This window comes from Bombina bombina, chromosome 3, assembly GCF_027579735.1.
Source record: "Bombina bombina isolate aBomBom1 chromosome 3, aBomBom1.pri, whole genome shotgun sequence".
Classification (NCBI taxonomy): Eukaryota; Metazoa; Chordata; class Amphibia; order Anura; family Bombinatoridae; genus Bombina; species Bombina bombina.
In genome coordinates, this window is record NC_069501.1 from 274,548,218 (window position 1) to 274,560,409 (window position 12,192).

At 37.4% G+C, this 12,192-nt stretch overlaps 1 protein-coding gene across 1 annotated transcript in view; it reads right to left on the minus strand.

The window, feature by feature from the left end:
* Positions 1–5,088: 5,088 nt before the first annotated feature.
* The window catches only part of SLC13A5 (solute carrier family 13 member 5), a 118,241-nt gene continuing 111,137 nt past the window's right edge, over positions 5,089–12,192 (minus strand). The window contains exons 11-12 of the mRNA XM_053704607.1: positions 6,414–6,551; positions 5,089–5,729 (exon numbers count right to left, since the gene is read on the minus strand). Of these exons, the coding sequence (XP_053560582.1) occupies positions 5,601–5,729; positions 6,414–6,551 (267 nt within the window). The 3' untranslated portion in view covers positions 5,089–5,600. The remainder of the gene's footprint in view (positions 5,730–6,413; positions 6,552–12,192) is intronic.

Genomic DNA, 12,192 nt, shown 5'->3' on the forward strand with positions numbered 1-12,192 from the left:
TTATTTTTTGTAATTAGATACTTTGTAATTTTTATAGTAGTGTATTTTCGTTTTCTTTAATTGGTAGTTAGTTTAATAGTTATATGAGTTTAATTGTTAGTTTAATCCCTTAATGACCACAGCACTTTTCCATTTTCTGTCCGTTTGGGACCAAGGCTATTTTTACATTTCTGCGGTGTTTGTGTTTAGCTGTAATTTTCCCCTTACTCATTTAATGTACCCACACATATTATATACCGTTTTTCTCGCCATTAAATGGAATTTCAAAATATACCATTATTTTCATCATATCTTTTAATTTACTATAAAAAAAATTATAAAATATGAGGAAAAAATGGAAAAAAACACACTTTTTCTAACTTTGACCCCCAAAATCTGTTATACATCTACAACCACCAAAAAAAACATATGCTAAATAGTTTCTAAATTTCGTCCTGAGTTTAGAAATACCCAATGTTTACATGTTCTTTGCTTTTTTTGCAAGTTATAGGGCCATAAATACAAGTAGCACTTTGCTATTTCCAAACCACTTTTTTTTCAGAATTAGCGATAGTTATATTGGGACACTGATATCTTTCAGGAATCCCTGAATATCCCTTGACATGTATATATTTTTTTTTAGAAGACATCCCAAAGTATTGATCTAGGCCCATTTTGGTATATTTCATGCCACCATTTCACCACCAAATGCGATCAAATAAAAAAAAATTGTTCACTTTTTCACAATTTGTTTCACAAACTTTAGGTTTCTCACTGAAATTATTTACAAAAAACGTATGCAATTATAGCATACATGGTTGTAAATGCTTCTCTGGGATCCCCTTTGTTCATAAATAGCAGACATATATGGCTTTGGTTTTGCTTTTTACTAATTAGAAGGCTGCTAAATGCGACTGCACACCACACGTGTATTATGCCCAGCAGTGAAGGGGTTAATTAGGGAGCATGTAGGGAGCTTCTAGGGTTAATTTTAGCTTTAGTGTAGTGTAGTAGACAACCCCAAGTATTGATCTAGGCCCATTTTGGTATATTTCATGCCACCATTTCACCGCCAAATGCAATAAAATTAAAAAAAAACGCTAAATTTTTCACAATTTTAGGTTTCTCACTAAAATTATTTACAAACAGCATGTGCAATTATGGCACAAATGGTTGTAAATGGTTCTCTGGGATCCCCTTTGTTCAGAAATAACAGACATATATGACTTTGGCGTTGCTTTTTGGTAATTAGAAGGCCGCTAAGTGCTGCTGTGCATCACACGTGTATTATGGCTAGCAGTGAAGGGGTTAATTAGGTAGTTTGTAGGGAGCTTGCAGGGTTAATTTTAGCTTTAGTGTAGAGATCAGACTCCCACCTGACACATCAGACCCCCTGATCCCTCCCAAACAGCTCCCTTCCCTCCCCCACCCCACAATTGTCCCCGCCATCTTAAGTACTGGCAGAAAGTCTGCCAGTACTAAAATAAAAGTGTTTTTTTAAAAAAAATAAAATACATTTTTAGCATATTTACATATGCTACTTTGTAGGATCCCCCCTTAGCCCCCAACCTCCCTGATCCCCCCCAAAACAGCTCTCTAACCCCCCCCCCCCCTCTGCCTTATTGGGGGCCATCTTGGGTACTGGCAGCTGTCTGCCAGTACCCAGTTTGCAAGAAAAATGTTTTTTTTTTAATGATTATGTTATTTTTCTGTAGTGTAGCTTCTGCCCCCACAGACCAATCCCCCACCCCCTGATTAAGGTATTTTATATATATATAAAAACTATTTTTTATTAACTTTTTAACTTTTGATACAAACTTTTTTTCTGTAGTGTAGCGGTTCCCACCCGCTCCCTCCCCGTGCACGCGCCCACCCCAGCCCTCCCGTGCGCGCCTCCGATCACCCCCGCCCACGATCCCGCCCCCCTACACATCATCAAGGCCATCGATGGCCGCCACCCGCCTCCCAAACCGGCTCCCACCCACCAACGAATTTAGCCGGTGATGTCCGGTGCAGAGAGGGCCACAGAGTGGCTCTCTCTGCACCGGATTGCTAAAAAAAGGTTATTGCAGGATGCCTCAATATCGAGGCATCACTGCAATAACCGGAAAGCAACTGGAAGCGAGCAGGATCGCTTCCAGCTGCCTTCCAGACCAAGGACGTACGCCACACGTCCTCGGTCATTAAGTGTATTTGTTTGAGGACGTGTGGCGTACGTCCTTGGTCGTTAAGGGGTTAAACTTACACCTAGATTTAGAGTTTTGCGGCTGAAGGGGTGCGTTGGCTACGCGTCTTTTTTTTCCAGCACTGCTTCTAAACAACGCTGGTATTGAGAGTATTTTGAAGGGCTGCGTTAGGCTCCAAAAAGGGAGCGGAAAGGCATATTTACCGCCACTTCAACTCTCAATACCAGCGTTGCTTACGGTAGCGGCTAACTTGAAAAACGTGCTCGTGCACGATTCCCCCATAGGAAACAATGGGGCAGTTTGGGCAGAAAAAAAATCTAACACCTGCAAACAAGCAGCGTTCAGCTCATAACGCAGCCTCATTGTTTCCTATGGGGAAACAGTTTCTAAGTCTGCACCTAACACCCTAACATGAACCCAGAGTCTAAACACCCCTAACCTTACACTTATTAACCCCTAATCTGCCACCCCCGCTATCGATGACACCTGCATATTATTATTAACCCCTAATCTGCCGAGCTGGACACCGCCACAACCTACATCATTATCCCTATGAACCCCTAATCTGCTGCCCCTAACACCGCCGACCCCTATATTATATTTATTAACCCCTAATCTGCCTACCCAACATTGCCGCTACCTTACCTACACTTATTAACCCCTAATCTGTCGACCGGACCTCGCCGCCACTATAATAAATGTATTAACCCCTAAACCGCCGCACTCCCGCCTCGCAAACACTATAATAAATAGTATTAACCCCTAATCTGCCCTCTCTAACATCGCCAATCAGATCGGAACAGCCAATAGAATGCAAGCTCAATCTGATTGGCTGATTGGATCAGCCAATCGGATTGAACTTGAATCTTATTGGCTGATTCAATCAGCCAATCAGATTTTTCCTACCTTAATTCCGATTGGCTGATAGAATCCTATCAGCTAATCGGAATTCGAGGGACGCCATCTTGGATGATGTTACTTAAAGGAACCGTCATTCGTCGTCTAGTCGTCGGGGAAGGAGGATGTTCCGCGCCGGAGGTCTTGAAGATGTTGCCGATCCTCGTCGGATGGATGAAGATAGAAGATGCCGCTTGGATGAAGATGTCTGCCGGTCCGGATGTCTTCTTCTGCCCGGATAGGATGAAGACTTCTGCCGCTCCGGATGTCCTCTTTTGGTCCATCGGTGCCCGGCTGGGTGAACACGGCTCAAGGTAGGGAGATCTTCAGGGGGGTAGTGTTAGGTTAATTTAAGGGGGGGTTTGGGTTAGAGTAGGGGTATGTGGGTGGTGGGTTTTAATGTTGGGGGGGTTGTATTTTTTTTTACAGGCAAAAGAGCTGTTGACTTTGGGGCATGCCCCGCAAAAAGCCCTTTTAAGGGCTGGTAAAAGACCTGGTTACTTTTTAATTTAGAATAGGATAGGGACCTTTATTATTTTGGGGGGCTTTTTTATTTTATTAGGGGGCTTAGAGTAGGTGTAATTAGTTTAAAATTCTTGTAATATTTTTTTATTTTTTGTAATTTAGTGTTTGTTTTTTTTTGTAATTTAGTTTAGTGTATTTAATTGTATGTAATTGTAGGTAATTTATTTAATTAATTTATTGATAGTGTAGTGTTAGGTTTAATTGTAACTTAGGTTAGGATTTATTTTACAGGTAATTTTGTAATTATTTTAACTAGGTAGCTATTAAATAGTAAATAACTATTTAATAGCTATTGTACCTAGTTAAAATAAATAAAAAGTTGCCTGTAAAATAAATATAAATCATCAAATAGCTACAATATAATTATTCGTTATATTGTAGCTATATCAGGGTTTATTTTACAGGTAAGTATATAGTTTTAAATAGGAATACTTTAGTTAATAAGATTTAATTTATTTCGTTCGATTAAAATTATATTTAATTTAGGGGGGTGTTAGGGTTAGGGTTAGACTTTAGGGGTTAATACATTTATTAGAGTAGCGGCGAGGTCCGGACGGCAGATTAGGGGTTAATACTTGAATTTAGGTGGCGGCAATGTTAGGGAGGGCAGATTAGGGGTTAATACTATTTATTATAGGGTTTGCAAGGCGGGAGTGCGGCGGTTTAGGGGTTAATACATTTATTAGAGTAGCGGCGAGGTCCGGTCGGCAGATTAGGGGTTAATAAGTGTAGGTAGGTAGCGGCAACGTGGGGGGGGCAGATTAGGGGTTAATAAATATTATGTAGGTGTCGGCGATGTTAGAGGCAGCAGATTAGGGGTTCATAGGGATAATGTAGGTGGCGGCGGTGTGCGGTCGGCAGATTAGGGGATAAAATGTTTTATTATAGTGGCGGCGATGTGGGGGGACCTCGGTTTAGGGGTACATAGGTAGTTTATGGGTGTTAGTGTACTTTATAGCACAGTAGTTAAGAGCTTTATAAACCGGCGTTAGCCCAGAAAGCTCTTAACTACTGACTTTTTTCTGCGGCTGGAGTCTTGTCAGTAGAGGGTTTACTGCTCACTTCAGCCAAGACTCCAAATACCAGCGTTAGGAAGATCCCATTGAAAAGATAGGATACGCAATTGGCGTAAGGGGATCTGCGGTATGGAAAGTTGCGGCTTGAAAGTGAGCGTTAGACCCTTTCCTGGCTTACTCTAAATACCAGCGGGCGGCCAAAAGCAGCGTTAGGAGCCCTTAATGCTGCTTTTGACGGCTAACGCAGAACTCTAAATCTTGGCGTTAGTTTTTTAATTTGACAGGTAAGTTTTAATTTAATTTAAGATAGGGAAATTGTAATTTTAATATTAAGTTAGGGGGGGTGTTATACCGACAAGACTTGTAATGGCTGTGTTGCTGTTTTAACGCTGAAATTACAATTTTTTCAGCATTAGAACACGATCGCAAAACTTGTAATCTAGGTGATTGTTAATTGGAAATTATAAAGAAAAAGATAAAAAGGCTACATTTTCTAAATTCTTTATTTTTTTAAAACATTTAGCTCCATTTAAATCAAATGCCCATGACATAAATTTAAGAATTTGAAATACCTTTTTTAATAACTTAGAAAATACAAACATTGCAATATGACGCCTACGGTTTCTAGATTGTGTTTTCATTGATGCATAAATACTCTCTGAGCAGCTTCATGTTGTAATAGTTACTGTAATAAAAATAATTTTAAATCAAAGTTCTCTCTGTGGTTATTACATCTAAGTATTATTCTTTGCAGAATGACTTGTATTATGTTCCCCAAGTTTTCTGGTCTTCTTGATTTCCTGTGGCTACAAGAGATGATGGATGGACGATAGCCTTTGGGCCAGAAAGAAATATGGAACCCAAGACTGTTTTGTTTCAGCAGCATACAAATCCGAGATGAATATCAATAGTTATTAACAGTTTAAAATATTGCTTATAAAGCCTAAACTTCTGATGATATGTCCATGTTTTCTGGATTTTCAGCCCTCCAAACAAATCAGTTTCCTCCTGTATTGTTTGCCCAAAGAGGGAAAATGTCCAAATCAAACATAGGTCTTCCCCAGCTATTGACTGCTATCGTAGTGCATATAACACCAATTAAATTCATCACAATGCCGGTCTTTACCTAAAAAAATAAAAATAAATTAGAGATTCTTGTTTTTGCTAGATTTTGTTAGTAGTACGTTTGCGTTTGACTGCCTTGAAATTTTGAATTACCTATATAATAGTCATCCTAAATTAATAGATTTAGCATTTTAACTAATGGTTTGATTGTTTATATTGATAGGTTTATAAAAAAAAATTATAATAATTATAGATGGTTAAAATACCCTGTACTTGCCCAATGTAAGGTATCTGACACTTATTAATATTTTGATGGCTCTCAAAGTATTACAAAACTGTATGTAAAATCCCACTAACTAAACATACCGAACAATTACTATAGTTGAGCAAAATAAAATCAACTTACTTGGACATAAAAACAGTGTTTCATTATACATATTACAATCTCTTCCTTTAATCCCAAAATTACATCACTCTAGACTGCCCCTAGTAAAAAGTGTCTGCTCATCACCTAACCAAACGCTCAAATCAAAGCTCAGATTTCAGCATATCATTAGCGTGACCATGGACACTCGTATCGTATACCTTCAGCATGCGGACTGTGTAACAGTGAAGGCGATGCTGCCAGTCCTTAGTTGATGGAATAGATAGAGCGGGTCTGCTGCTCTCAGTGAAATTAAACTATTTTGGTGACGTCAGCAACTGCTAATCTGAGATATGAGGAAGAATTATTAGATGTTATTACCATATCAGAAACTCGGAGATGACCATACGAGAAGACAATGGCATTTGGAGGTGTGGCCACTGGCAACATGAAGGCAAAGGATGTGCTGAGCGTACAAGGAATCATAATGTAAAGTGGATTTACCTCAATGGATCTTGACTAGTAACATAGAAAAAAAAGAAAAATATCAGAAGGCAGTTGTGGATAAAGAATAACACATTTAAAACTCATTGAAAAACTATTTGTGTTCCAGAGAAATACACAACTTTGATATAATTTTCATTACCAGAAATTATGAGTTAGCTCTCCGTTTTGCATTTATCAATTTTTGTATTGTAACAGATGAGCTATAAACCAAAGTTAAATTATTAACAAGTAATTGTCCCAATTTTTTACATGTGACACCTTAGTGTTTCGAATTTATGTAACAAATAAAGCACTTCAGCGATATAATTTAATTTAATATTTATTAAAATCAATTTTACTATTAAGCTAGATTACAATTGGCATGCTATTTTTTTTTCCGCAATCACAAAAACTCTGCTAGAGTTAAGTTTTTTTGTGCAGGTTGGTTTGGTTGCTTTCGTATTACAAGTTTCAGCGTTAACCCAAATAGTGTGAAAAATCTAACTTAATTTTCCACATGCGCGTGCATCTACCAGAGATTGCGCAAACTCCATCACATTTTCGCATTCCTAATAGAATTCAGTGGAGAAAAAAAATATTGTTGAAAACAGACTAACACCCATCGCGCAGATAACATAGCATATTCGCATTAGCAAATGTGAAATATTTAACGGTAAATATATAGTTAAAATCTTTACCAAATATGAATATTGCATAAATGTTTTATCATGTTTTCATCTACTTAATGGCAAAAGGATATAATTCACTTATATATATGTCTATATATGCGTACATATATATTAAAAGGGATAGTATAGTCAAAATTACTCCTATTATCAATTTTTCTTTGTTCTCTTGGTATCTTTATTGGAAAAGGCTGGATTGTAAACTTAGAAACCTGCCAATTTTTGGTTCAACACCTGGGTAGCACTTGCTGATTGGTGTCTAAATGTAGCCACCAATCAGCAAGCACTACCCAGGTGCTGAATAAAAAATGGTCCAGCTCCTAAGCTTACATTCCAGCCTTTTCTAATAAAGATACCAAGAGAACGAAGAAAAATTGATAATAGGAGTAAATAGAAAGTTGCTTAAAATTGCACTCTCTGGCCCATATTTATCAAGCTCCATACAGAGCTTGAAGGACCGTGTTTCTGGCGAGTCTTCAGCTCTGAGCAGGCGGACAGGAATCGCCGGAAATCAACCCGATCGAGTACGATCGGGTTGATTGACACCTCGGTGCTGGCGGCCGATTGGCCGCGAGTCAGCAGGGGGCGGCGTTGCACCAGCAGCTCTTGTGAGCTGCTGGGGCAATGTTAAATGCGGAGAGCATATTGCTCTCCGCATTTAGCGACGTCTTGCGGACCTGATCCGCACTGTCGGATCAGGTCCGCAAGACCTTTGATAAATAGGGGCCTCTATCTGAATCATGAAAGTTTTTTAACTAGACTATCCCTTTAATGTTTTTATTTGTGTATATATGACTGTAAATACATATATATTTATATATATTTATATATATATATATATATATATATAGACATATATATATATATATATATATATATATATATATATATACAGTATATATATATACATATAAATACATCTTTAGCAATGCACATGTAGGTGTCTTAATGTTAAAGCCCTTTGCCAGCCTTTTTTTTTTTATAATCCGAGATATCATATATTTTTGAGCCCTTATAACTTTTTTGTGCAATATTTTTTTTAAATAATGTTTATTAGATGGTGTTATTATTAAGTGTTACTGTACTTTGTAATGTATTTTTGAAGTGTTTTGTGCAACATTTTTGTTTCAGTTAAACACAGCTCTGAGATCGCAGTAAGGATTAAAGCGTAAGTGGCTAGCACAATAGTGATTTTGCGCAACTTGTAATATCAGCACAATGAAAATGGCTCACAAAAACACGAATACGCTAGCGCAAAACCATTTGTGCCTCACTTGTAATCTAGCCCTTAAAGTATTACTTTTTTTTAGAAAACCGTGACATTGAGTTCACCACGAAACTGACCACAAAGGGTTCAATTGATCAAACTGCAGAAGAGTAAAAGATCACTGGTTTCAAATAGGGTAATTCCCTTGATAGTTAATGAGGGGTCACCTGCCCCTCTAACATGTAAGAGTTCACTGAAGTATCACTAGGTACCATGAAGCTATTTTACAACTGGGTATTTAGAAACACTCATCTCTCCCCATACTCCATGCAGCAGGACATAAGACCCAACTCTGGAGACAGTTGACAGTACTTAATAATATGACAATCATCTACTATATGTGTGCTAGGGGTACAAATTAATACATATCCTGTACAGAAAGTAGAACCAAATACACACAATACCCCTCTTGTCTTAAGCCCCATTAGGTAGCAGGTAATTGCTATAGGAATGGCACATATTTGTCTACTAAGTGACTTTTACGTAGATTTACACAGGATACTCAGTTGCAGGTACAGTTTATTCTCAAAAGTATACGGAAAAGGGATCCTGATGCAGGTACAGTTTATTCTCAAAAGTATACGGAAAAGGGATCCTGATGCAGGTACAGTTTATTCTCAAAAGTATACGGAAAAGGGATCCTGATGCAGGTACAGTTTATTCTCAAAAGTATACGGAAAAGTGATCCTGATGCAGGTACAGTTTATTCTCAAAAGTATACGGAAAAGGGATCCTGATGCAGGTACAGTTTATTCTCAAAAGTATACGGAAAAGGGATCCTGATGCAGGTACAGTTTATTCTCAAAAGTATACGGAAAAGGGATCCTGATGTTATATATATCACTGGGATCACACTTTTTTGTGGAACATGCAATACCCTATGACATCTGCAAATAGACTCAATTAAGTCTGTAATATTTAGCCATTCTTTGGAAATCAGCGTGTTGGTTCTAATCACACCAAAATAGTGTTTTATTGCAAAATCTAGAGTGAGGGTTTCTAAACAGCACGCCTATTTCTGGTTGTTAAAAAATTGTTGTAGGAGATAACTGTTACTATCTCTTAAAAACAGGACTATATATTTTAGATTTCTTTCATATAGGCGACGAGAGTCCACAATTTGTTACATATGGGATATACATTCTTACAAGGAGGCAAAATTTTCCAAACCTCAAAGCCTATAAATACCCCACCCACCTCACTCATATCTCAGTTTAAACTTTGCCTCCTTTGTAGGTGGTTAAAGTAAGATGTGCTTCAGTAATATGTACTTCAGTGTATATTGAAGTCCGTTTTTTTCCCTCAGAGTTACAGTGTTTGTCAGAGGGACGTGGAGGGAGTTTTGCCTAAGGTTATCATGTTTCTACCTCTTTTTAAAACCTTTTTATGGGCTATCTGTAAACCGGTTTCAGGGATTCATCTCCTGCCTCCCTTTATGGTTCAACATACGCCTATATCTGTACATCTGCTGATATGTTTTCAGCATTGGTTTAGCCTGTCTGCATTTGTGGACGAATGTCTGCTTTATTACGGTAAGTATAATTTTTTAATAAGGCACTCCGGACTAATTTGGGCACTTTTTTATAGAGAAAGTTTATTGATTTATTATAAATATATTGCAGCCCAGGTTCTTTAGTTTTTTCTCCGCTTATATTGAGACATATAATTTTTTGAGGATGATTTTTATTATATGCTGCTGTGTTAAGGTTTTTTGTTGCAAATTTGAGCACATTCGTTATTAAACTTTGATGCTTACCTTTACCCGGTCACTTGAATCTGGCAAGCGCGCCGCCGAATAGCATCTTTTTTAAACCCGCCCCCTATAACGTCATTTTTGCACAGTTTTTTTTGCACGCTTTTTTTGCCGCAATTTTGTGCTTCAATTTGGCTTTAAATAGATGCATTTTGCATTTTTCAGGGCCTCAACATTTAAAGGGGCTTTGTGTTTACTGCAAAAATGTATTATACTTAAAGCTCTTTTACAATTGTTTTTAGGGGTATTTTACAGTAATTATCTTTGCAAATACTTTTTCCCAAATCCTCAAAGTCTTTTAAGCATAAGATTGTAATTAATTTTACTTTTTTTATTGTTTTGTTTTTCCTTTGCCATAATGGAACAACCCACTACTGTCCCTGAAATCACCATAGGACCTGAGTCTGTTGAACACATTTTTACTAAAGCTAAGTGTATCTTTTGCAAAACTTCTGAAGTGCCATCTTCAGCAAATTTATGTGACTCATGTATATTGTTTTTATCAAGACCTACTGAGGTTTCAAATGCTCCTTCTGTTTCAATTTCACAGATGGATGTAGATGGCGTACCCCCAGCAATGAAGAAATGTTTAATAGTTCCAACTTTCAAGATGGAAACTATAAGGACTATTCTAACTTTTGTTCAGCAAGGTCATTATATGTCCACATTAGACTTACAGGATGCTTATCTCCACATTCCTATTCATCCAGACCATTTTCAATTTCTGAGATTGCACCTCCAGCAACGAAGAAATGTATTGCTGCTTCAATTGAAAAGGCTCTGACTGAATTTCTTCCTTCAAATAACCATAAGAGATCAGCACATAATTTTGCCTTCATCTAGTAAAATCTGTACTGATCAGACTAATACTGACGTATCTTCTCATGATGATGATGATTTCTCTGATACTGAGGCTACTTCATCTAATACAGAACCAGATAAATCTTTTTTTTTATTTAGAATTGAGCACATTCGTTTTCTTTTAAAATAAGTTTTAGTCACTTTAGGTATTGAAGAAGTTAAACCTTCTGAGGATATTCCTTGTAGCAAGTTAAAAATGTTTTTTACGTCTAACATTGTTATTCCAGAAATATTTCCTGTTCCGTTCTGTTAATGCAGTCTCTAATATTATTTCTAAAGAATGGTCTAAACCTGGTACCCTTCCTCTAGGTTTAAAAAATTGTATCCTTTGCCTGTTGCTAATTTGGAACTATGGGAAACTACCCCTAAGGTAGATGGGGCTGTTCCTTCTCTAGCTAAGCGTACTACGATTCCATTCGAAGATAGTACTTCTTTCAAAGATCCTAAACTTGAATCTTTTTTACAGCTTATTTCCATACTGGTTATGTTCTTAGACCAGCTATATCTATTACTGATGTGGCAGCCGCCTCTACTTTTTGGCTTTCTAATCTTGCTCAGCAACTTTCTTGCGACCCTGAATACTGTAATGTAATACATTTACTACAATAAGCAAATCTTTTTATTTGTGATGCAGCATTTGACATTGTCAAAATTAACATTAAAACTATGTCTTTAGCTATTCTTTCTAGAAGAGCTTTCTGGCTTAAAACTTGGAATGCTGATATGGTTTCCAAGATGAGATTACAATCTCTTTCTTTTCAGGGTAAGAATCTATTTGGTTCACAATTAGATTCTATAATTTCTTCCATTACTGGAGGTAAGTCTGTTTTTTACCTCAAGGCTCCAAATCATTTTTGTTCCTTTCGAAACAAAGATCAGAAATCTTTCCCCTCTCCAAAAGCCCCTTTTGCCTGATGAAACAGCCTTTGGCTGAGAAAAGCGTCGCTTGAGACATTTAAATGTTTTAATAAAGTAAATTTACTACTTTTTAAACACTTGCTGCTATTTTTGGATCTTCTTTGAATATTCCTGGGCATCCTGAATCATCTTGAGGCCTGGGTTCTCCTGTTTGCCTCTGAACCAAGTTTGTTGGGTGACTGAATTAAT